Raw genomic sequence first — 26,191 nt, 5'->3', positions numbered from 1 at the left:
TTATCTAATCATAATTTTTTTTTTTTTATGGATGTCAGCTGGGTAACCATAGCTTATGTTAAACATTAACATGCTTTTATTTCTGGGAAAATTATGTATACAGGTTAATAAAAGCACCTAGTTTTAAAGTTCTAAAACAGTGCCAATCAGAACATGATGACTATGTAATGAAAATAAAGTATAAAATAATAATATAAATAATAAATAAAAAAATTATAATGTACAGTAAACTTAATACAGAACAACTCAACTTAGCCACAGTAAAACTTTTAAATGGTGCAAAAATAAACAATTTAAACAAGGCCGTACATCCGCGAATGATGATCCTGGCGACAGATTTTATCATTAACTTGCAGAAGTGGTGCATCTGTCTTTGGGGACTGTACACGCAATCATTCATGAACACCACTTGCACGTTACAGGAACTCAGCTGGGGTTATTACCGAACCTCGCTCTAAGCCATTTCCACATGGTTGGGCCATTAAAAGAGTTCCTGGGAGGCCAGTGTTTTAGATGTGAAGCAGGCAGTCTTTCTGCTTTAATGGTGACCAAGCACTAGTGAAACTCTGAGATAAGTGTATTAGTGTAGCAGGGGATTATATAGGGAAATAAAGGGAGTTTTTTTTTTTTACTCTTAGAACTGTATTGTTATTCTGCACCCAGTTTAGGGTTCTACCAACCATGACGTTTTTAAATAATCTGTTCCTATATGCATGCATAATTTGACAAAAAAATAAAAAATAAAATACAGCAGTATATTGTATAATTTCATAAAAAGCCATTTTTCGTTGCACCCTCAACATGACACTAAAAACCCCCAACTCTATACACCTTATGACCAAAAAAAAAAAAAAAAAAAAAAAAGGGTTCAAACATAGTGAAAAGTGAAACTTTTCAACATAGTTTATTATTAAAAGTGCATTCATAAAAGACGGTTAGAAAAATAAATAGAGTCAAATCAAGAGTAAGTCAAACAACATCAACGGCACTCCTAAAACAACAACCGATAGATGACGTACTGTAATAAACCTAATTTACACAAAGGCATTTCACCTGCCAGTGTGTTCAGTCTGCAAACATGCTGAATAATGTAAATGTTAGTCATGTAACATGTAGGATAACACGTAGCGCTTTTGTAGAAGACAGATACGTCCAGAAATAGTCATTTCCCCAAATTAACCACAGAAGCCTGACAGGAATCTTTCAACCATTGTTTTAAAGCTGTTCTGCTATGTGTATGTGTGTAAATGTATACACACACACACACACGTGTATATATATTTAGGGAAAAGAGAAGTAATAATGTATGCATTAACTGACTTTTAAAAAAAAAACCACACATCTGTGACCTTCTCATGGACTGAACTTCGTGTTAATATCAGCAATAAAGAGAAAGCCATTTCTTATTCCAGAAATCTGAAAATATTTCAATGGAAATGTCTAGAGGTGGTGGTTTTCAAAACCAGACCTGGGGATCCCATAGATCACATATAGGTGATTTCTCTGGTCTAAGCACATGTCATGATCAGTTAATTCATGCGTGTTAGAGCAGGCTGTTCCCAGGCCAGGACTCAAAACCTTATTTAAAATGTTAATCAAATGAGGGTAAAATATCCAGGATCTGTTTTTAAGTGAGTAAATCTGATTGTTGGTCGGCTTGGGAAAGTATATGGGAAAGGAAGACATTTTCATGACACACAGTATGTACAACAACATTTGATTTTGCAAGCGTCAGCATAAGGAAAAAAAAAATCTTTTACACATTTTTATTTTAAACATCTGTAAAAATTAAAAAGTTTTAACACAGGAAAGGGTAAAATTAAATTTAAATATTCTGTAGAAAAATACTTTTTAATATCCAATCCAAAATAGTGTTGGTCAGTGTAAAATAACTTTAGATACTTAAGTAAATTGTAACTAATTTTCTCTCAATAGAACTGCTCATATCCTCAAATCCTTTGTGAACTTCGATTCCGATGGTTTCCCAGAGGTATTGCCAGAACACAATGCCTACTTATAGCACCTTCAAATTAACGCTAATAAGGAATTAAAAGCTAATCAAAGCGTTTTAGGAATGCTCCAAAAGTATTTTTTTTTTTTTTTCACAACTCTGCCTTTAACAGAGTTTTGTCTGTTTCATCAGAACATACAGAAACCTCAGAATCATGAACTGGAGTGAGTAGTGAAGTGCACCCTTCTCCTTCCTCCTCCTCCTCCTCTTCTTGGCGCTGCACAGAAGAGAGGTACTGCTCTAGCAAGCTGCTATCCTGACTGTCCCCATCCGCCCCTGTTCCCGGTGAACTTGTGTGTTGCAAAGTCCGCACTGTTGCAGGGGAGCCACCAGTAGCACCTGCGCTGCTCGTACTGTCTTCCAGCGCCTCCTGCTGTTCACCGGGAGAATGAAAGCCTGATTCGGGAATCGAGACCTCACTTGGCTTAGGGTGAGATGTGATGTTAGGGCTGGTAGGAATGGGACCGGTGGCGATGCTGTGCGAGGGAGATAAAGAGCTGAGCTGTTCCTTCACTGAACACTGCCACTCCATCATGGCCTGAAGCTATAATGAAGAAAGAAAGAAATATTATTTGTGTTCTTTTTTCCCCCTCGTTTTTTTCTTTATCATTAAGACAACATTGCAGTTAAAAGGTGATCAAGATACCAAAAAGGTTTTTATTGAGAGCCAAATTGGTAAATCACTATGGGTGTAAATAAAGAGATGATTTAAATTGATGCATCGATTTAAAAGAAGAAATTATGACAGTTATTCCTCGTCTACAAATTTAACTGAACAAATTATGTTTCAAGAGTGGTGATATTTAGTATAACAGCACTGTTACTTTACACAGTGTGTATTACTCAGATTGTTTGTGTTCGCTACATTTAATTCCAATTCTAGCAATATTTAAATAGGACTTCTAATTAATATTTCATTAAAATATTACTACAACTAATATAGGCTGTTAGTCTTGTATGCTATATGGATGATGTAAGGTTCTTTCCTGTGGCTTCTTTAAAACTACTTTTCTTTGTCAAAGCAAATATACAACACATCTCGCCACATAGCATCAGAAGTGTCACTTCCTCTATATCAGTGGTTCTTAAACATTTTCTGTCATTCCCCACTTAAGGGGATTGGTGAATGTTCAAGCCCCACTTATCAACAAAATGATAACAAAATCGGCCAAGTTTACTATTTATTTAAATATCAATTTCTAAACCGAGAAGATCAAATAACACCAAGTTTAAAACAGAGAAAATACATGTGCAATTGATATAACAGGCTTACTTCGTCACTTATCTCGAGCTTTCTTTCAAAGAAGTCGAGTGGCTTATTAATGTGACTAAGGTGTGTTGTCTCCAAGTGTCTTCCTACTTTGTCGGTCTCATGCTGTCTGCTGCCAGCGGTTTAAGACACATAAAACACACAGGGGTCTCTCCTCTGCCCCACCATCCCCACCATGAATCCAAGCGCAACATAGGCTTAATCATGTTGTCTTTTCTGCTGACCCGGTTTGTGTCTGCGGTAAAGTTAGTTTGATGTTCGCATATCCAAATTCAATAAACCCGCAAATAAGATACCCACACATATTTTTTTCTTTTTTTCACTGTCTTTAAGCTACATCCGTCTTAAATTATACATGTTTAAAAGCATAAACACCATTATTCTCTGTGGCGCAATGAATGATTTAGGGATCATCGCAAAATGTCGCACACCAACAAAAAGCGTAGAACAATATTGATCTTCCCTTCTGTTCAGCGCCTGAAGGATCAAAAAGCAACTTTGTTGTCACACTGAAAACTAGAAATGCCAGACTAGTACTGCCTAATAAAATATTAATGTTTAACAAAAATACAGAAACATCAGCATACACATGGGAATAAATGAAATTACATATATAATACCGAATGTTTCCTTATATATCGTTCCTCTGCAATTAACATGCCGACGTTAAACCGTTATTGTTGCACTATGGTTCCACTTTTTCTCTGATGTTATTTTAATTTACTTGTATTAATAATCCATTTCTTTGTGTGTGATTATTTAGTTTCGAGTGTCCGATCTTTATTGTCAATAAAGAAAAGCATGAATTAGAATAGGTACTTTCCTATTATTTTCCACTAATTCCCTCCCGTTCATTGCGCCCCACCTGTCATGTCTGTATTCCCCATTAGTGGGGCGCCACACACTTTGAGAACCACGGCTCTATATTAATTTCTTCTTTGTAAAAAAGCAATGCTAATGTTAGTTCAACTGCAATAAATTGATTGGTTGAGCATTATTATTTCAAGTTAAAGCCTACATACTGTACATGTCTGTCTGTCGTCTCTTTGTACGGCAGAACTCTCTGACTAACTTATTAATACAAAAAAATAAAATGCTGTAAGGTTGAGCATCTTGTTTACGCTAAACTGTACTTCTTTCATTGTCAGCCAAATACAGTCCCTGTTCTGTAATCTTAAAGTGAATCACAGATGAGAAAAAGCAGATTGAATTAAGATTAAGTTAAGTTTTGGCTTAAAAAGCTTTAACTTAAAAAAAAAAAAAAAAAAAAAGAATGCACTCGAGTATGTTAAAATTCACTTAAACAACTTCAGCGCTGTTATTTCAACAGTGAAAATATCAGCTAATCACAGTAAAAATATTCAGTTAAGCTTTTATATTGGTGCAGGGGTGTGTTTACAATGATCAAGTAGCCTATTAGTAGCTTATTTCAAAGTAGATTATTAAATTCAGCACATGACTGTTCATAAAATCACTTTTGCACAACATTTTGATTTCACTTAAACATTAAATTCTGTTCAGTGGTTGATTTAAGACGCGCCCACAGTGCAGTACGCTGTCAAAACTTGTGGTTCATAATCTGGCACATAACTGCTCATTACTTCACCTTTACTCAACATTTTAATCTCATGTATGCCGCAGATTTAACGTCAGACAAAAAACAAAAACTGTTACAGTTTCACTAAATTCTGTCCAGCCAATTTGGCATGATGCTATGATATAATCTGGACGTTTCGGGTCCTCCGATGTATGAAACGTAAAGATATTATTAAAATAGAGAGGTATTTATGTAGACTGATTTCTTCTTCACTGTCTTATAAAAGTAGCAATTATGCGGTTATACTCGATATTACTACAGCTATGATTACATGCAACATCATGCCTACAGCCTAATCACAGCGCTCACATTATTAAGCTGATGTGTAAATAGGTTAGCGAGGTGATTTGCTCAGAACTGTATTAAATATGTTCTTACCCATATCATTTATAAATTTAGGTAGATCAAACCTAAAATCTGAATTTAGTTCATCAGCTGAAGATTAATAAATGTCTTGTTTTAGATTCCATAGTATCCTCAAATACTGAATTGCTGCCATAGTGAACATGGCCTTGTATTGTGTGGAAGATTGAGGTTCACACCATTAGTAATCACACTCTGAAAAGCACCATGTGATACCACAGTAAAAGTCATCTTTAAAATGAATGTACATTTAAAGTTAATTTACTGCATCGTGGACTCAACTTACTATATTGGCCATCCCTTTCTTTAAAAAACTAGCTGTAAATTAACAAATGTTAAATGTAGGACTAACCTGCTTCCAGAGGAACTTTACAGCTTCTTCCTGGATCATCCTCTGCAACTTCTCCTCCTGCTGCTGTTTCTGCACACTGTAGATGAGAGACAAACATACAGAAATACAGAACAGGTTTTTAAGATACATTTTTAAATAGTGGTAAAGTGTTCGCTCCATCATCTGGAGATTGCTAGTTAGATTCCTGGGTGATCGCTGTAGCCTTTCGCATACGGGGGCTACGATAGTGATAGTCTTTGGCCCTCCCTGACTGACTGGTAGTAGTGGGACCTAATGTGGGAGCACCCTAGTGATGGGTGGGAATTGGATGCGACTAAATTAGGGAGAAAATTATGGGAATATCAAAAAAAATAATAAAAAATGGTGATTTGATATGGCCTGAAGAAGAGTTACTATTATCACCACAAAGTTGACTATTTTCCCCCATTAACACCACGTCCCAAAAGTGTAGTCCACCTTTATTCATATAACCAGTAACAAATCACACTTGATATTTTAAGCATGCACAATGCATAACACCAGCTAGTATAGCGCTGCTGGATATCAGCACCGGTGTGTTCTGGTCACAGGTAAGAGAGCTTTTACACAACAGTTCTACAAATACCATTCATTATCAACAGTTTATCATCTGTTTGCTTATTTTATTTATTTATTTATTTTTTTTCACACATCCTTCCGTGACTGGCTAAACTAACCCTGAACTATCAGTGACTACTGACCCAAATGCATGAAACTAGTTTTAAATTCTTACTGGTGTTGAGTAGCCAAAAGGTGAAGAGAATAAGATATGGAGGTGAGAGACAGTCCTATAAATCTTGCATGTTTCTGTATAATACAGTGGCGCCTCGGTTCACAAACACCTCATCAAATCGCTTTACGACCAAAGAACTTGCCTAAAATTTGCCTCTGTTAATGAACTCCTCCTTGGCTCAAGACCAGAAACCTCCATCTCAAGCTGCAGCTATTAGCTGAAGAAAGACACGAGTGCGTGGCCCAAAATCAGTTTTTCCTGATGGTGAACAGGGTGCTATGCAGCGTATGAACGATAACGTGATTTCTTTTAATTTTTTTGGCAGCGCAGTTGCGCAAGTTTGCAAGAAAAAACAAATCTCTCAAGATAGATAAAAAAGGAGAATTATCAAGTTTTAATATAAAAGGGGACTTTCCTTAGAAACACTAAACGTCCTCCCCACCCATCTTACTCTCCTCCATTCCTTCAAATCAGAGTCTCTCTAAAAAAGGTATGCAAACTGTACGTGTAAAAATGAAGTGCGAGCTCTCTCCTGTACTGTTTATATTTAGTGCTGTGTTATTTTGGTATAATTAAAGCTTTTTTTTAAATACTTTGTTATATTTTGTGATACATACAAAATACATCAGAAATTAAATATAGTTCATAGTGACGGAGAACGAATTAATTCTATTTACATGTAATTATATGGAAAAAACTGAATCAGTCAACGACCAGAACTTAGGAACCGAGGTTCCACTGTATTTCCACTTTCGAATATCAGCTACGTTAGCTGCGCTAGGTTATACTGTACACTTGTTTAACACACCAAGTAGTGCCATTGATTAGGGGTAAGGGAGGGATTTGTGTTAAAATGTAATTAGCTTTGTACCTCGGCATCATAAAAGAAAGACACAATTTGGAGCGATTATTAATAATTTTTAGGGTGACCACATTATCAGGTGTTTTAGTGCTAAAAGTGCTTCTGTGGCAGGTTTCGAATGTGGTTTTGGGAGTTAGCTGCTCTTTTACCAGTATGGCAGACTGGCCTACTTTTACCCATGCCGAGACCGACAATTAGTGTAATTAATGATTGTAGAACACCTGGGATACGCGGTGTTACATGTAATTAAACGTACCAGTCCTGTTACCATCTATTATTACCAGTTGTGGAATGCCTCTCAGATTACTCGGTTAGAACTAATTGTTGTATAAATCATTTATTCTCAGCTTATAGCGTTCCATTTCACATCCTATTTTTTTTTTATAATCCTTGAAGTTTATAATAAAATGCTGTCTGTTATGTTACAGAAAAGGCACTGTCCAAACACTCTATGAAACCTGTTAATGTGGAGTGTCTGCTTGTATTAATACTTTGAATAATACAATGCAGGAATATGCACTGTACACAAAAACATGGAACATAAAATTTGTTTCTTCTTTTGTCGTAAAAAAAGCTTCCATTCTTCTGGGAAATCTTACCACAACATTCTGTGCCTGGTGCACATTCCATAACTTTAGCTCCAGTGAAGGGAAACTGTAATGCTACAGCATGCAAAAGCATTTTATACAAAACTTTGCTGCAACAGTTTGGGGAAGGACCACATATACGTAGGTGTGATGGTCATGATCAGTGAAAACTGAGAATTCAGCAGTGCTCTGTTATATATGTAAAATGAAACAATTTTAGTTCCCTACCTCTCCAGCTCTGCTGTTAGGTAGACGATATGATCCTGTAGACGGCGGAGCCGAATCTCACTGCGCACCTCTTTGGCCTGTGGGTGCCGCTGTCGAGTCCTGTATCCCCTCCACCAGGCCTGGATCTTTACAGCTGCCGCGTCTGCATGGCACTCTGCCAGCTTAGCACTCAGTTTCAGCTCGGTGGCTGCCTCTGTGCCATTTATGAGCTTGTTCACTTGCAAAAGTCCCATTTCATCAGTTTGTACGTGCTCTCGTTCCACTGCTCTGTGGTCAGTAATGTTTGTCTGCAAGTTATTTTGATTGAGTGGAAAACGCAAGCTTGTTGCTGCCTCGATCTTCTGAGATTGAGACCGGGATGGATATGGGGGTGACAGTGAATCAGGGTCATCGAGTTCTTCCTCTTCACTTTCAGGGGGCGACGGCGAGCGCACGGCGGAGCTCACGGGTAGGAAGGCGGACTCTGAGGACAGCAGGCTGCCGAGGAGCTTCTCTTCGTCCGTCTGCATGTCTTCTAAAACCAGACCGTCTTCACCACGAGAAGAGGCGTGAACAGGGCTTAGAATGTATGCTGAGGATGTATCAGCCATCCAAGTATTCACCTGGAGAACTGGTTGAGAAACTTCTGTTGTAAGAGAGAGAGAGAGAGAGAGAGAAAGTGTAGAGGACATATGTAAATAAAAAAGACATTGTATGGTTTGTCTTGCTTTGATTTCCTATAGAACAGCCTGGGTTAAAGAAAAACTAAATAAGCATTTTGTTGTAATTACCCATAGTTTTAGAACAGAAAGTTTTTCATTAGTAACAATAATAAATGTCTTTCAACCTGCATAGTTACCACAGGCAATAATTTTCTTGTATTGGTTTCAGATGTACCAACAATATCATCAAGAAAATCATTTTGACACTGACAGGACTTAATATGACAGACTGCAAAATGCAGTTTTAAAATTGGCTGTTTATGTAGCAACCTCAGCAGCGACCTCATTTCCCCTCTTGTCTGTTGCAACCACCGAGCATTCAGCACCACCAGTATACTAATCACCGTCCTGATCATCTGTCATCCTCTGCACCGGTTCCTCACAGGCTCATGCCTTATGTTAGATGTTTTTTTTAATGCTTCAATGATGCATAGGTTACTGTGTGGCTTAACGGAAAAAAACAAAAACAAATCATTCCTCTAAAACTGGACAGGTACAGGGACTGGACTGGACTAAAAACGAGAGCCTGAAACGTGCAAAAGAAGTCCAATTATGCTATTCATTAACACCACATTAAAAAAAATACAAAGTCTGGCTCTTTAGAAGCAAATTATTAAGAAATGAAGGTTGGACCAAACTTTCTGCGACAGGAATGCATGTTCATTAGAAAAACATATTTTTGTGTCAATTTATGTCATTCTGTGTTTTGAGTAAATGTATATGTTTGTTATGCAATGCTTGTTAACTGCTGTTTGGTTTATGATGGTTAATTATGAGCCAGTTTATGAGTTATATGTTATGGTATATTGAACAAGATAAATGCATTTATTACTATGCATTTCTCTTCAAGTTATACTGTACATTTAACACCCCTGGTTATGTATTTAACCTGATAAGGTCCACTAACCTGGCTGCCTGTTGACATTAAGAGCCTGGCTTGTCGTGACTACTTTTTGGGCTGGATCAGTCCAGGGCTGATCCATATCCAGCTGAGTCGTGTGAACAGGACTTGAGCAATCGTACTGACTTTCCTGGAGGAGCTGTTTCTGGTGTTGCCTGCATGAATTCAGCGAGGAGAAAAGGTTCTGATTAAAAGTTAGAAAATTAAAAACCTTAAAGAGCACAATCCAAAATTAATAAGTGGTTAAAAGGATTGAAAAAAAAAAAATAGGTATTACATTATTTATATAGCATAGTGGCCACTGTTCAAGTCTCTGGAGGCAGTGTGACGTTGCTTCAGTTAGTCAGGTCTAGGCTCAGCAACGTTATGTGGAAATAAAAATGAAGTCAGCTGACACCATTAATGCGCTGAATGACCAGGTTAACACGTCTATGGAGTTTTTCTTCCCTGATGGCACAGAGCATATTCCAGGACCAGCTGTGAAATAGTGGTTCTGGGAGCATGAGAAATTATTTTTCACACATGACCTGGCCACTACATTGTGCGATGGCTAAATGCGTGAATGAAATCTTACTGTGTGAAACCTTTTTTTTTTTTTTTTTGGTCCAGGCAATGTAGGCTTCAACCAGTAAAGGTTATCCATACTTTAGTATGTGATGCCTCCAACTCCTTTACATGTTCTTTGGTTGTTGTCTTGGGGTTCAATTGAATTTTGTGGAACAAAGTTTATTTGTCCGTGGAGTTAGTTTGTTTCTCTTTTCAGTTGTTATAGCAGTGATCGTGAGGATATACACTATTAGGGCTGCAACTAACGATTATTTTGATAATCAATTAATCTGTCGATTAAATTTTTCCCCAATTAAGCGGCTAAAAGACAAAAAAAAAAAAAAAAAAAACAAGCAAAGCATTCATTTCCAACCCTTTTTTAAAAACAGAACTGGAATCTTTAGAAAGTGCACAAACATGTTGCTTCTTAAGCTGTCATAATTATAATTAAATAAAAATGGACTAACAAAAAACAGACATGTATGCTATGTTTTTTTCCAAACAGATACAGTGGAACCTTGGATACAAAATACTCATAAACCAAATTTAATTTTTAAAAACACATCAACGGAATTATTGCTGTAAAGTAAAAATAAAACAAATTAACCTGCACTTTACCTTTAAAAATGTATCACGACAGAGCAGTTTTTCTATGTAGAAACAAACAGACACACACAGACTATGATTATTTCGATTATGAAATTTGTTGCCAACGTTTTTAGTAATCGATTTTAGTGATTCGTTGTTGCAGCCTTATACACTATACTGCAAAAATTTATTACTCCCCTGCCTTCACATTTAATGAACTTAACTAACATCCATATTCTTAATTCATAGGGTTTAATATGATGTTGGCCCCGCCCCCTTTGCAGCTATAGCAGCTTCAACTCTTCTGGAAAAGCTTTCCACAAGTTTAGTAGTGTGTTTATGGGAATATTTGAGCATTCTTCCAGAAGCGCTGGACTGGATGAGAAGTCTTGGCGTGCAGTAGTGATGTGCGGGTCGGGTATTTTTCCAACCCGTGGGTCCCGCTGTTATGAAATTATTTGACCCAACCCCAGCCTGCCCCGCACCACTGTATCTATTTTTACAACCCGCCCCGCACCTGCGACCATTAAATAGACATACTAGGCATTGTAATTTAGCAGCCTGATGACCTTTTTTTCTTTTAATGATGTAAATTCCCAACCACAATTTCTCCCGCACCTCGTCTTCCATCTTCACTTTTATTTCTTTGTTTTTGTTGTGACTGGCAGCTGTAGCTGCTTGGCGGTTTTGTGACTTGTCACGTGACGTAACCTTATCAAAGAACTTAATAAAATATGAAAATAGATATTCCCAAATATTTAATATAGGCTATAGGGAATTGCACGCAACATACATGGATTTTATGTTTTTAATGACCCGCCCCAACCCGCCCCGCAAATAAAGTAACAATTTCTTTACCCGCCCACACCCGACCAAAGGTGTTCTAACAAAAGGTGTTCTGATAAAAAAAAAAAAAGATAAAAAAAAAGATGATAAAAAGCCTCGAAATAACGACATTACAGTAATTCCCAGAATCTTCCAGATTATTTACATAGACTAAGAACTTATCTCATGGATAAGTGGGTATACTGCATTAAAATTTGTATATAGTGAATTAAAGCGAGAAAAGCGATGTGGTACCTCTGTTTGCTGAGGATCCTCTCCAGCTTGGCATCCTCAGCTGACTGGAGCGAGGACGAAGAGGTCAAGGGGCATGTGGAAGCCAGGTACTGGACCAGCTGTACGTGTTGTCCAGGGCGAAATGTGCGGCCTTTGCCCTGGCTGTACAACCACTCTGCTTTTAGCCTGGAATTATGAAGTCAAAAGATGTAACAACAAAAACAGCCAAAATTTTTTTACAGTATATTTGGACTACTGTAAATCTAATCTTTTGATTAGAAGAAAAGTCCAAGCAGAAACACAATAAATGTGTTCATATTGAAAGATTTGTCATGTGCCTAGTGTTTCTGGTGCATAGCTTTCGATTATTATTATTATTATTATCATTATTATCATTATCATAAGTAAGCCAAAGTAAAATATATCATGCCAATGAAAGTGGTTTAAGCCAAGAAGTTCATTAGTTATACTATAGATACTGGATCCTCTTAAAGTTTGTGTATTAATTTGGAATATTGATATACAAGTCATTCAGGGAGATTTTTCCCCCCTCTTAGCACTCTTTTATCTTCCCCTCAGACTCACCCTTCTTTTTGTGACACCACATATCCATCGAGCACCTTTAAATTGAGGCACCAGCTCGCAACATATGGACGATAATCAAATCCAGGCAATGAGGGTGTGGGCATCACACACGGGTTGTTCATGATGGACAGTTGCTCAAGGTTGTGTAAAGGTGCCAAGTAGGACACCTGAATGAGACATTTACGTGGATGGTTAAATGGACAATAATTCTTCGATCTTATTAAAATCGTTTAGATTAGAGATAAAGTTTTACGTAGACGCTGATATTATTAAAAGATGTGCATTTACATGCTCGAAGAGTTTAATCAGGATATAATGTTTTTGACACAACACAAAAAGAGGAAAAACAAGATTTTGCTAACTCTGGGTTTTTTTTTTTAGCCTTAAGGGTTAGCACTGTCGCCTTGCACCTCTACGTCCTGGGTTTGATTCCCGCGTCAGGTCCAAGTTTGCATGTGCTTGGTAGGTTTCCTTCAGTTTCTTTTCACAGTCCAAAGCCATGCAGATTAGGCTAACCAGCGTTCCCAAATTGCCCGTACTGCATGAATGTGGACTGGAGGTCCTACCACGGACAAACAAAATGGGAATAAATTTATCGGTCACCATTGACCTCCACAGTCCCTAGTTGGACTACAGAGGTTCCTAGATGGATGGATGGATGGATGGATGAGGTTAGTTTTGGCATCCTACCTTCTAAAACATTCAGCCTTATCTATCATACGTTAGACGCTTTACTATGTGTGAAATTTGAGCCAATCAGTGGCCCTTCTTTACCCAAAACCCAGTGGATAAAAGTCTGATATAGAGACTGATGGAAGCGAGAGTTATTCTCACAGAGTTTACATTCCAATCAGGAACGAAAACAAACTTGACACTGGACCTAATGTTACCCCTAAGTCATGCAAACGTGCGAAGAAAAAATATATATATTTATTCTAACAAGAAAGAAACAATCGGATCAAGTTTTTTACAAGGATTTATGTATTGAACGAATTACCCAAGTTTTAAACCACTTTAATATCTCAATCCAATTCAATGGAGTATTAGTGTCCATGTAAATGCACATATTTTCAAAGTGACCACGAGTAAATGCAAAGATTTTAATAGACTTTAATCGTTTAAATTGTTTGAGTTAATAAAAATGAATCATGACAACCTCACTGAGGTCCCGGATTTCATTTTCAGCCAAAGAAAGAACAGCAAGGTTCAGAGGAAAATGTGCAGGAGAAGTACGCAGACTTGTAATGATGTTACCATGGAGAAGAAGTGTCTGGGGAAAAAAATTAAGCACTCTATTAACACACCAAGTTGTGAATGTTACATAATATGGCACATAACCATACTGGTAAGATTCTGACACTCACCTTTAAGGCGGAGAGCTTTGAAAGGTCACCAGTGTGAGAAATGTTGTTATCGGACAGATCCAGATGTTGCAGTGCTAAACAGTTGTTCAACTGCTCTATGACCTGAGAGAGGACAGAAACCTGAAGATCTAAAGCTAAGAACAGCAAATACATCAGACTGCCTCATATTGCTGTTAGAAACTGTACCTTGATGTTGTTTCCTGCTAAGTTTAGCCACTCAAGATGGACCAGGTCTTTCAGTCCCTCGATGTAACCAATGCTATTGTTGGGGAGGTTTAACACCTTTAGTTGGGTAAGTCTTGACACACCCATCATGCGAACTAGCCGGTTACAGGCAACAGACAGCTGGAGAAAGTAAAAACACAGCTGTTAGTAATGAAAGGAAGAATAAAAGAAAATTATGTACTATAAAAAAAATAAAAAGGGAAAGAAATATGATCTGTATTTGTGCTGACCAGAAGGCGTACATAGGGGAGTTCAGGTTTGAATTGTTTCTGAAACATTTAAAGAGTTTTAACTCTTTAATATTAAGAGTACAGTGAAACCTTAGATTGCGAGTAACACAGTTTGTGAGCGTTCCGCAAGACAAGCAAAGATTTTTAATACATTTTGACTTGGAAAAGTCTTATATAATCAACACCCGTGTTACTAACTACTAACTGGTTAGTAACTAGAAGTGCCATCAAACACTGGTAAGGAGTATTTTTAGATAACCCAAATATCTTAGAAACAGATAGGTCTGTAGTCGTCATTTAAAGATTGCCAGTGACTGTAGTATGTCTAGAGGAAGTTCATTCCACCATCTACAAGCCAGGACAGAAAACTTGATGCAGGTCTTTTTCAATATCTAAGAGATGGTGGGACCAGTCAAGCAGTGAAGTGTTGGAAGGAACATGGTGCAATGCGAGGTGTGATTAGAGCTTAGAGGTAAGTGGATGCTGAGCCATTTTTAGCTTTATAGACGAGCATCAGTGTTTTGAATTTGCTACAGAACACCATTGGAAGGAGCGGGGTAGTCCGGTAGTGTGATACAATTTAGGAAGGTTAAATACCAGTCATGCAGCTGCATTCTGAATCAGGACGAATAATGCACAGAGGCAGAAAATAGGAGTTGATTGTTCACAGTGACCCCAGGGTTGCGGGCAGTGACTGAGGGAGTAATGTGAGTGTTGTCCAGGGAGATCATAAGATCTGTATCACCAGAGATGAACAACAGTTCGTTTTATGCTTCTTTATACTATTAATATTACAAACTTAGTTGATGGTAGATCAAACCTTTAATGATTAAAGGAGTCCCATGTACACATGTATTCTGGATATTACAGATCTTACATTGACCTTATTTAGCGCATTTGGTAATTTTACTATGTTTTCACACACTGCGGTATAAGCATCTTTTTTTTTTTAAATAGAAAACAAGGCCAGAAACGAAGACATCTAGTTTTGTGAGCTGATTTACATATAATGCACAATGCAGCAATTAGATTTTAGTCGTTTAGACTACAATTGCAATCGTATGTAGTCAAAATTTTTATCAGGATATTATTTACATACAAGACACCCCATCAAGAAACAATTACTAAAACTGGAATTCATAATGCGAAGAAAAACAGTTCCGGTGTAAAAACTGTATTCAAACGTCTTGTATGTAAATCATATCCTGATAAAAATTTTGACTACATGAGATTGCAATTGTAAAGGTATTTTATTTAAAAAAGGTTTTTTTTCCCCATCAGATTCTATAAAAAAAAAAACCATATGGACGTTTGGATCCAGTTTTCACACTGGAACTGCTTTTCTTTGCATTATGAATTCCAGTTTTAGAAATTGTCAAATCAAATGCACCTGGCAAAAAATACCTCTTTTTATTTGTTTAATGCAGGCACAAATGTAAGCTCACGTGTGTCAAACTAGCAGGCAATTATTTAGAGACTGTGTATCAGAAAATTTGTGATAAACTGATAAATTGGCACATACACATCAAAGCTTTATATTGTCTGATGACCCAAATCTCACCCTAAGCAGACCTCTACAGCCAACACCTACACTACGTGCTCCTCAACACTGTGCCATTTGTCGGATCAGACCTGAACTCAAAAACTGAAACTTGATTCTATCCCACCAAAAGCAAATACCTGAACTACAGGTCTACAGTCCAGTCAAATAGGTTCAGGTTCAGAATGCTCAGAGTACAGAGCTTACGTACCTGCTGGAGAGCTGCATTTTTCTCCAGATGTTCCAGCTTGATGATCTGGTTCTGGTCTAAGATGAGTGTCTGTGTGTTTGGTGAACAGATATTCGGATCCAGCTTGTGGAGACCTTGATTTGAAATGTCAACTAAATCAAGACCTTTAATGATGATATTAATAATAAGAGTCAGAAAGGCTGTTCGAAAGATAGAACGACTAGACATGATCACTTGACGAGATGACTCAAACCTTAGCTAAAAAGCCTAATTTAATTAGATTCAACTTTATGGTCACTGCACATGTAGGTACAAGACGATGAAAAATAGTTAGCATCCAACCAGAACTGTATTGAATAATTTGCATAGTATATAGTGAGGTAGATAAATTACAATGGGTGCAAATGAGCAAATGATTATCGGTGGTATACCATGATAAATAATTTGCATTTGTAAACATCATACAGTGAGGGAGGAAATATAATGAGTGCGAATGAGCAAATGAATAATAAGCGGGTTCAATAGGATGATATTTTATACTATGATAAAGAATTTGCATGTAAACAGTATACAGAGGAAGAGTTATGTACAATGAGTGCAATGAGAAAGATATCAGTATGTTTTAAATGGAAATAGCCCAGCTGCTCTGACCAGCGCTTTCCTGACATATTAATCCGTCAAATGTCCCAATAATTCATCAAAATCTCACAGCCATACTTAATTACGTAACAGATGTTTACAGTAACACAGGCTAGTTAGTAATGGCTAACTCGGGGTGATGTAGATATTCGTCTTAAAACTACAAAACTGCAAAACTAAGACGTTTTTTTAAAAAACACATTGTTACAAGAAACAGCACATGAAATATCCTCTGAAAGGCTAAAAGTAATACCACAAGCCTACCGTTAGATTCTGCCATTTCAGTGACAGGATGAGGACCGCTAACGTCCTCGGTCGCCGCCATTTTTCCCGCTTTAGTCACCGCCAAGGCAACCGTCCACTGATCTGATTGGCTACATAAACTAAAACATAAAATATTTTTTCGACAATTTTACCTAATTTAAATTGAACGCGCGATTCCGGGAACGTTTCTCTTTAGCAAAAATTTTACGTATTCATTAAACGTGTGTATTTTTCTAAACCAGAAATCCCCAATTCCACTTCCGGATCGCAGGATTGTCCGTGAAAGCCTTGATTTATGTGTCAAGGCACATTGTACTGCCATCTAGTGGAAAAATCTTGCGTAGCAACTAGATCGTTACATCACAAGCAGCACAATTAATATGCAGCCGCCAGTTCAAAGAAATGCTTATGCACATAATCAGCATATCTGAATCTTGGAAAATTAATACAAGAGTGCACGTGCCTTTTCGCCGAGTAAGTCAGTCACGTGATTCCGGAAAACGTTTCGTTTGGCATTAGTCATGTGACTCTCAGGGAACCGACACGGGCCTCGAAGCGAGGCTTCATTTTTTGGGTCATTAAGTTCATTTTGTTCTTTTGATCAGAACAAAATAAGATGTTACATTTTCAACTAACAGAACCCCAACTACAAATTTTTCCTATAATTTCAGTAATGAAAATATGACAATGCAGCTAAAGTTTTATTAAGATAAAACGAATGAGCAGCTCACCTCTTATATCTTCTGTCCCGAATCGTTTGTTCCTTTGTGCTATTAGTGTCTACGAGAGTTATGTGACAAAAGAACGGAACGATTTGGACCAGAAGATTCATGAGAAAAAGAACCGCTCAATTCAGTTTCCTGTGTAATGCACTGCATATCGTCCATGAGAGTCACGTGATAAAAGAACAAAAAAATTCTCCGCAGCGCAAGAGAGAGAAAAACACACACACACACACACACGCACACACACAGCGCCTGTTGTATTTATTTGTAACCCTAACGCTAAGTGTTTTGGAATACGAGCCCGCTTCCGGAACGAATTATGTTCGTAATCCAAGGTTCCACTGTACTGCAAAAGTTTCATTAAATGCTGTCCAGCAGTCGATTTAAGATACGCCATAGTTTGACCCATGCCGTTCATGCACATATATGTTGTCTGCCAATTGCCATAAAATGCCAAATGAAGAGAAAGAAAATCTATAAAAATGTTCAATGCTTGTGTGATAAATTAGAAGTGTGTTTTTTTAGTAACAGAGTGTTATTTCTGACTTGCAGGGTTGAGTTGTGCTGTTTCTGTGGGTATAAAATGTATCCCGGATGTGCCCAAATTGACAGAAAGATAAAGGCTGTTTGATATTCTTAAAGTCTTTTCTGTGCGGCCTATTAATATTTTTTCTTCACTTGGCAATAGTATGTCCAAAGGTAATGTAATCTGTTAATTTGCTATAGTGTCGAAATTTTTTTTTTTTTTTTTAACACACACTGTGTAATATTTCTGAAGAGACAGTTAACATAGCAGAAGGTCTCTTACATAGGAGTATAAGGTGGGGAAGAAGGGAGCTAGTGGACATCACCCCAGGTCGATTGCAGGGGAAGCAGGGAAAAAAGTGCTTATTGTTAAAAAAAGATAGGCTGCATAGTGTTTATGGGAGTCACGTGACAAAAGAACGGTACGATTTGGACCAGAAGACTCATGAGAAGAAGAATCGCTTAATTCTGCCAAGGTGAACCAAAACAGTGAAGTGTGAAAGGCCCAGAAAAAAACAAGCCATCAGGTCAGTACTTGGAAATTTCTATAAATCGTGTGCACAAAAGATTTGATTGTAAGCTTTGGTCATGTTGTGTGCCAAATTTTAAACAGTTAATGCATTTTACATGCCTATAGATAAAAAAAATTATACAGTATATATATATATATATATATATATATATAAGGCAAAATGGAAAAAGAAACTCCATAAAATCTCAAACAAATCTGGATTGAGAAAAAGTACATTTCCCATTTAATTCTACTTGCAGGATGTAGCGTGCAAGCCAATGTAAGATAAATCCTAAATGTGGTAAAAGCGACTGTCCTTGGTAATAAGTTTAACAGTGCAAAATTTGAAGGTTGTAACATTAAAAGGTTGAAATGCTTAGTCCAATGTATAATAAACCATGGCCTGGAAAGATGACTGTACTTTGCAATTAATTGTCAGTTTTTTTTGTGGTTGATATACTGTATGTTTCCTGTACCTTTCTGATAAATCTGGGCAAATAAGCACATTTTTTTTTTGTGTCATATCGGTCTACGAAACTTTAATATATATGAATAAAATTTATGACGGTTAAACCCTACCTCTGGTGAGTGTGTCAGTGGCTGGCAATCATTAAGATGTAAACATATAGGCATAGTAGTATAAGGTTCTAGATTTTATTTATTAGGAATGCCACACACATCTATGAAAAAAATCTTCCATTTCCGTTGACCCAGTGGTGGGCTAGCTTCACATTGACTCAGCTCTTTTCTCAAGATTCACAGATGGTTCTCAATCTCTTCTGAGATCAAAAGTAACAATTTCTAAAACACACAGACAAACAAAAAAATCGATCAGAAAAAAATGTTGAGGTAATATTTGGTCAAATGGCCTTTATAGGCACCAAGTAGCTTTCCCGTTCTACATTTTTCCACATTTTCTTTTTTCTCCTAAACTCAGACTGCAGAGCCATGCAGGAGGGAAGAGATTTAAATCCCCAACCCTGGAGGTGTGAGGCAACAGTGCTGCCTTGTAATAACCATGAACAAGGTAATTTAGGTACTTTATTTTCAGTTCCGGGAGCACGTTTGTAAGCCAGATTCGTTTGTAAGTCTAAGTCTTTTTACAAAAGAGTCTTATACACCTTTGACACACATAAACAATGAAATGATAAACCATAAAATAAACAAACACATGTTTGGTGTTTTGGGTTCCCATTATACTCTTGCGAGACTGCGCCTCCAAATCGCAAGAAGAATCTTGGTGATGCAGCAGGGTTAGCTGACTTTATTTTAAAACCTGGGAAGATGTCTGGGGAGGACAATGCTACATTGTGTTTACTAAGCGCTTGAACAGACGCCTTTTTTTCCTCAGAGCTGTTATTGAGGATTTTCCAAAATTAGGGTTATTCACCATGGGAACAGCTTTACAGGACAGCCATTTTCTATTATTGTGCCATAAACTTGCTGAATCTCCTCAAACGTCTCTGTGGCAGATTTACCCAGTTTCATGCAGAATTCCACGTTCACTCAGAATTCTACGTTTTGCTTTTGTCCATGATGAAATAGCGGACGTGGTAAAGAACATGGTCAGAAAAGCACCAGTTGCTCAGCTCCTGATGTACACAAGACAATGTCTTTTGGCACTCTGACTTATGAAGGTCGGTGCTCCCTGTGACTATGCATGCAGCCTTGTGCTGCCACTTGTTGCCATGTTACAAATCCAGTCTTAAAACTTTTTGATACTATAAAAAGTAGTACCTATATTCATTTAATCAGACCAGGTCTGAACTCAAATTCTTACCTTGACGTCGAAATTAAACTTGATTTTATCCAGTGAATATAATAATTTGTAATAATTGAACAGATCTCACAGTAATCCCTAATGACATAACAGATGCTTACAATAACAAACAAGTAGCGCTAGTAATTTCCCAGATAGTTTGACAATAACATATGTAACATTCTTACTTTATTGTCTACAATTCTGTTACAATTCTGTTACAGATCTGGCAATATGTTGACACACAAGCAGTTTCTGACTCTTTATGGACCTCCAGTAACTGCTAAAGAATGTAATCACTTAATAAGAGCTATTCGCCCCAATTTAATTGTTCTAATTAAGAATTTTGTTCATAAGAGATCAGACAATCTAAATCACTTTTAGATGGTATTGATATAACAGATATGAAATGCAATAATAAACAAATTCTCTGGGTTTTTTTTAACTCAAAGAAGAATTACTCTGAGAGGGAAATTTTATTGGAGATCTTTTAGCATATTCAAGATATTAACTGGCATAAATCCTGGCTTATGCCTAATAAATATTGCATCTCTAACAAAATAAAAGATGTTCATTTTAAGATTCTCCACAAGATTTACCCTATAAACTCTGTTTTATCTAAATAAATAAATTTGGAGGTAGAGAATAAATGTTCTATGATACATTAGAAAAAAAACCCTTTGTGATTCATTTGTTCTTAGAGTGTGAGAAAACAAAAAGATTCTTAATTCTCTTAAAGGCCACCTCTTGGACCATCTCAATGTATCTCACTCCTTTAGTATTAAAAACATTTTTTTTTATTATGAGCATTTAGTAAATAAACCTTATTTTGTTTTAAATGCAAAATACTTTATACATAAACAAAGAATTTAAAAAAGGAATAATTGTATTTCCCCCTTTTCATAACGGAAATGACCTCACTTCTCTTAAACTAATTCAACTTAATAATAAGAATAATAAACTTCTACATTACTATGATTTTAATTGAAGTAATGTGTCTCTTGCTACATCTTTTGCACGGTTTATACGTCATATCTATTCTGTTGTGTATTTTACCTTTACTTTGGACTGCCATATTTATAAGTCTTTGTCCTTTGTGTTTGATTTGTTTTAATGTTTTTTGTTTTCTGGCTGTATTTAATGTGCTTTGCATTCTATTTTGTATTGTTTCAATCAAAAAAGTAGCGCCAGTAATAGCTAATTCGGGTTGATGCAGATATTTATCGCAAAACTGTACACGGAATCATGTTGTATCTATTTAATAAATAGATACAAGAACCAGGACAGAAATTATCTGAAAGTTATACCACAATCCTACCCTTAAAATCTGCCCTTTCAGAGACAGGATGAGGAGCGCAAGCGTCCTCGGTCGCCGCCATATTTCCCGCCTAAGTCACCACGGCAACCGTCCACTGATTTAATTGGCCACATAAAATACGAAATAAAATAATTTTTCAACAATTATACCAAATTTGTATTGAACTCGCGATTTCATAAATAGCTCTCATTAGCAAAAACAACGCGTTTTCAGTAAACACCTATCTTTATAAACCGGATACCCACAATTCCACTTTCTCTTTCCTGTCTAACTCGCCGCCATGAAGTACGTGTATTCGGTCTTATCCATTCCCATCTAATGTAAAATCTATTAAAAACCATTAAATTTGGGCTCTTGGGATAATTTAGAACTGTGTTTCTTTAGTAACAGAGTGTTATTTCTGACTTGCAGGGTTGAGTTGTGCAGTTTCAGTGGGTATAAAATTTATCCCGGCCATGGCCGGCGATATGCCCGAATCGACGGAAAGGTAAATGCTGTTTGACGTTTGTAATGTCTTTTCAGTACAGCTTATTGATTTATATATATAAACAATACTTATTAATAGTATGTCCAGAGATAATTTAAAGTTCTAATATGCGGTAGTGTTTAACCGAGTGCGTTGTAAACTATTTTATATTCCTGAGGTGAGAGTTAGCATAGCAGCGGCCTGCTGGTTATTAAAGGCCTCCAGACTCCATTACTGCGTGAACAATTTACCGAAATTCAGTTATTTGCGTGTAGTCGGTAGAGAATGTTTGGCTCCATGTAAGTGCCTGAGCGGCTAAGTAGTCATCTGAGTGTACACTTGGTAGCAAAGGAGTGTTGTGGGGTTTTGAGGGCAGTGGTGGCTCAAACAGTTAAGGCTGTATGTTCCTGGGTTTTATATCATAGGGTTGCCTTAACTGCGGAATGCAATAATTAGTATCTCTGTGATTAATGTACTCGCTTTGTAAAGTTGTATGTTTGTAAATGTATGCTACACAGTGGTGTTCTGCATAAGAAACCTATCTGTCATGAACATTGGCAGTGTAGCTTCTCTGCTCATTTTTTGCTTCTTCTTCAGGTGTTCCAGTTTCTGAACGCCAAATGTGAGTCTGCGTTCCTGAACAAAAGGAACCCCAGGCAGATCAACTGGACCGTCCTGTACAGGCGCAAACACAAGAAGGGCCAATCTGTAAGTCTGAATCCTGTCCTCATTCTCGCATTTAACGGGTGCATGTGATTTTTCCAGTTTTTTTTTTTTTTTTTTTCTTTGTTTAATGGCGGTTGGAATCCAGTAGGTTATATTACTGCCAATTGTAGGTCTCATTCCAGACCTCTTGAAGCTGAATTTCCCAGTCTAGCCTTCCTTAAAAGGGAAAAAAAGTCTGCCATTCTTGGTTTTGTCTTGTTCTATGTCTTGATCTTCGTCTGCTTTATCCACAAACGTTTACACTTTATCCACAAACTTTCACACAGTTCTTAACATGCTTCCTGTCTAATTGGCGTTCTGTAAGTTGCATCATCTATAGAGCTCACTCTTCTCATTTTACCTGACTTTTTTACTCTGTATCGTGCTTATAGACCAGGGATTTTCTTGACTCCCGATTCTGGCGGGTCAGTGTTCGTCACAATTTGATTCTTTTGATTAAACACATCTGATTCAACCAATCTGTTAATGCCAGGTTTTGTGGGTGTGCAAAGGTGTTATCAGGTAGATTACATACTGTGCTGGAGTTAAAGATCCCTCTTATAGACATTTTAAGGTGACTTCCATGAGACATTGCTAAGCTGACCTGGCTGTTTTGCTTCCTAGTAAATAACATTATGGAATTTTGCCAAGATTTTGTTGACCTTATCTCAGTGTAGTAAGTAATAATCTGAAGTGCCGTCTAAAACTAGCTTTCATAAAGACATACAGTTTGTCTTAAGTTTCAGATTGGAGTTGCTTTAGTTTGAACACTACACCAATGGTACTACACTGACGATGCATCATTGCCATGGCAAAAGTGCATGGCCGGTGTGTTATAACTGCCTTATTGTACGTGGTCTTGAGTAATTGGCAAACTTACTGATGTCTTCTTGTGATTTGCTCTAACAGGAAGAGGTTACAAAAAAACGCACTCGCCGTGCTGTAAAGTTCCAGAGGGCCATCACTGGTGCCTCTCTCGCTGAGATCCTGGCCAAGAGGAACCAGAAGCCTGAAGTGCGCAAGGCCCAGAGAGAGCAGGCTATCAGGTCAGTACATGATAGTTTTATTAAATGTGTGCAAGAAAAGATTTTACTGTAAACTTTTGGGTGCCAAAGTGGAGACAACTCATGCGTACAGTTTTATTTTATTTTATTTATTTTTTTTTTGATAAACATTTTACATAAGCAGGACTTTTTTAATTTTTAATTAATTTGTGGGAAAACACGGCATCGTATAACATCCGTTTTCACTGAGACATGGGTCAATTTCTATGTTGGAAGCAACAAGGTCTTTTACATTAAGGTCATTTAATACTCATTTTTAATAAGCTATGAACAATCCTAAACAGATTGACTGTCAGAGTTGTGGTCTAGATGGATAGCAGTTGGGAGTGCTTTAACATTACCCAAAGGAAATTGGATTGTTACAGCTCCCAGTTCACTAAAAACAAAAAAAAAATAATAAACAAGGTGTACAGGAGTTTATTTTAGGGCTAAGGGTTAAATTATCCAAGAAAAAGACCTGACCTGAGTTTTCTATTACTACTGCAGGCATCAGTTCATGTCCATTAAAATGTGACTGTGTGGTGTATATGAAAATTAAAACCTTTGTCACCGTGCTCTACTGTAATTATTCTGACATTATTAGTTACTTGTTCATATACTTCATTCATTTTGAGAGCTTAATGGGTTAGTTTTTTTTCTTATTTGGAAACGGTCAGATAAAGGGCAGTGTGTCTGACATTTTCCTGGTTAATTAACATTTTCATCTAGTTATTGATTAGTTGGGGGTTACTTAGGCTGTGTTCTCGACAGCATGAACTGGAATTAGATGGTTGTAATGATGAGTTTATCATGTTAAGCTCTTTGAACTTCACTGTCAAGCCAGGCCTGAAGGTGTTCTTATCTGCTTATATTAATCTTTTGTTTATTCCTTAGGGCTGCCAAGGAGGCCAAGAAGGCAAAGCAGGCAACCAAGAAACCAACCACCCAGAGTTCCAAGGTAAGAGGCGGAAACTTTCCTATTTTGTATAGGATTAAACCTTCCTAAAGTTCTTATCTTGATCAGGAGGTTTTATGCAAACAAAAAGTATCACTTTTGTATTAAAGATGGTTTGCTGATTTGAAGTAGACAAGTATGCATTTTTTTGTTGCCCCTTGAGGCGTTACAGTACGGCTCTGTGTCGTTTCTGTGTCATAAGGTGGCATAGAACAAAGGGCTATGTTTACGCCTAGTACCCGCCTCTGGCGATGGGTTCTCAGTGTCTTTATAGCCCTACAAATGTTAAATATGTAGAATTGCTTTAATTCCTGTTAATGTTTGTATACTATACAATAGACAGTCACATGTTTAGGTATTTGGGAAAATGTGAATTTAACCTGGCAACCACTTGGTTCCTTTCTCATAGGCCCCTGCCAAGGCTGCACCCAAACAGAAGATCGCTAAACCCATGAAAGTCAGCGCTCCTCGTGTTGGTGGCAAACGTTAATTTTTTCCTGGTGTTTTGTGTACTAATAAAATATCACAGTACATCTTTGGCCTCTTTCTGTTTCCTTCTTTGCTTGCTTCACATGCTACTGATGGATTGTAAACATAAGGACACGTGCTGTTTGGTCACGCTGAATGTAAGAGAATCCACTGCGGAAAAGTGACATTGTAAATGCAGAATTTTGCTGTTTAAGTCTACATCGTGATAAACTATTACTGCTCCTAGGAATTTGTAGTTAAGAAAGAAACTATCCAACAAATATTTGAATAACTTTAATGTTGAATGGATATTCAGGAACCTGAAGGTGAGAGCAGTTGCATGCCAAAACATTTCAAACCCTGTCACAGGTACATTCATTACAAGAAAATGTGTATAATGACCTTTTAAGCAACACTTCGGTTAATTGCTTCCAAGTTCCAAATTCTGTTTTTACAGCCAAATTGAGCTGCAAAGCTAACTAGGTTCTAATATAAGGCTGAATCTCAAATCCTTCTCAAGCCTCCTAATTGAGTGCCCTACTCATCTGGGACAAGGGATTGTACACCCTAGTGCTGCACTAGCTTTCCATTTAAAGTTATTTGAGTTTTAACTCTGGTTTGGAACCCTACATGTTAACAGAGCTAAAGTTGAATAAGTGGAAATATAAAGAGTAAAATATTTATAGTACTGTCCACCACCTCAATGGTTTATTCTTCTTTGCCTACATACTAAATAACATACTAAAGTCTGATACTTGTGTTTGTAGTTCTGATGAAACTGTTTTTAAGAAATGTCTATATAAATTACTAACAGCATCTGTTACTAAATCTAAAATGTAAAAAAAAATGTCAGCTATGACAGA

General features: G+C 37.1%; 2 protein-coding genes and 1 non-coding gene across 4 annotated transcripts; 2 read left to right on the top strand and 1 right to left on the bottom strand.

The window, feature by feature from the left end:
* Window positions 1-900: 900 nt before the first annotated feature.
* On the bottom strand, window positions 901-16,918 carry cep97 (centrosomal protein 97). Of its 2 annotated transcripts, none has more exons than XM_053476507.1 (11): window positions 16,854-16,918; window positions 15,972-16,114; window positions 13,952-14,110; window positions 13,766-13,867; window positions 13,558-13,671; window positions 12,402-12,568; window positions 11,838-12,002; window positions 9,630-9,778; window positions 8,022-8,646; window positions 5,594-5,669; window positions 901-2,555 (listed from the first exon to the last, which is right to left on the bottom strand). In XM_053476507.1, exons 1-11 carry the CDS (start codon window positions 16,912-16,914, stop codon window positions 2,103-2,105), a joined length of 2,214 nt encoding a protein of 737 aa, XP_053332482.1. In that variant the 5' UTR covers window positions 16,915-16,918; the 3' UTR covers window positions 901-2,102. The 2 variants fall into 2 exon arrangements, with proteins under 2 accessions (XP_053332482.1, XP_053332483.1); XM_053476508.1 differs by having other exon boundaries at window positions 15,972-16,084; window positions 16,854-16,916.
* Window positions 16,919-21,910: 4,992 nt separating this feature from the next.
* On the top strand, window positions 21,911-25,393 carry rpl24 (ribosomal protein L24). Its single transcript, XM_053476543.1, has 6 exons — window positions 21,911-21,976; window positions 22,103-22,178; window positions 22,755-22,865; window positions 23,772-23,908; window positions 24,800-24,863; window positions 25,270-25,393. Exons 1-6 carry the CDS (start codon window positions 21,972-21,974, stop codon window positions 25,348-25,350), a joined length of 474 nt encoding a protein of 157 aa, XP_053332518.1. The 5' UTR covers window positions 21,911-21,971; the 3' UTR covers window positions 25,351-25,393.
* Window positions 25,011-25,143, top strand: LOC128507101 (small nucleolar RNA SNORA17). Its single transcript, XR_008355779.1, has one exon. It is a non-coding gene; the product is annotated as a small nucleolar RNA SNORA17 (small nucleolar RNA).
* Window positions 25,394-26,191: the final 798 nt, after the last annotated feature.

The sequence above is a fragment of the Clarias gariepinus genome, chromosome 18, assembly GCF_024256425.1.
Source record: "Clarias gariepinus isolate MV-2021 ecotype Netherlands chromosome 18, CGAR_prim_01v2, whole genome shotgun sequence".
Taxonomy (NCBI): Eukaryota; Metazoa; Chordata; class Actinopteri; order Siluriformes; family Clariidae; genus Clarias; species Clarias gariepinus.
This window is presented reverse-complemented; position numbering and strand designations above follow the sequence as displayed.

What these genes read in the sequence shown, in the direction of transcription:
- cep97 (XM_053476507.1), bottom strand. Translation starts at nt 16,914, where the DNA reads ATGGCGGCGACCGAGGACGTTAGCGGTCCTCATCCTGTCACTGAAATG. An exon ending in TGAAATGGCAGAATCTAACG is followed by an intron (nt 16,115 to 16,853) that starts GTAGGCTTGTGG and finishes TCATCATTAAAG; the next exon opens with GTCTTGATTTAGTTGACATT. An exon ending in TAATGTCAACAGGCAGCCAG is followed by an intron (nt 8,647 to 9,629) that starts GTTAGTGGACCT and finishes CTCTTACAACAG; the next exon opens with AAGTTTCTCAACCAGTTCTC.
- rpl24 (XM_053476543.1), top strand. An exon ending in ATGCCCGAATCGACGGAAAG is followed by an intron (nt 22,179 to 22,754) that starts GTAAATGCTGTT and finishes CTTCTTCTTCAG; the next exon opens with GTGTTCCAGTTTCTGAACGC. An exon ending in AACACAAGAAGGGCCAATCT is followed by an intron (nt 22,866 to 23,771) that starts GTAAGTCTGAAT and finishes TTGCTCTAACAG; the next exon opens with GAAGAGGTTACAAAAAAACG.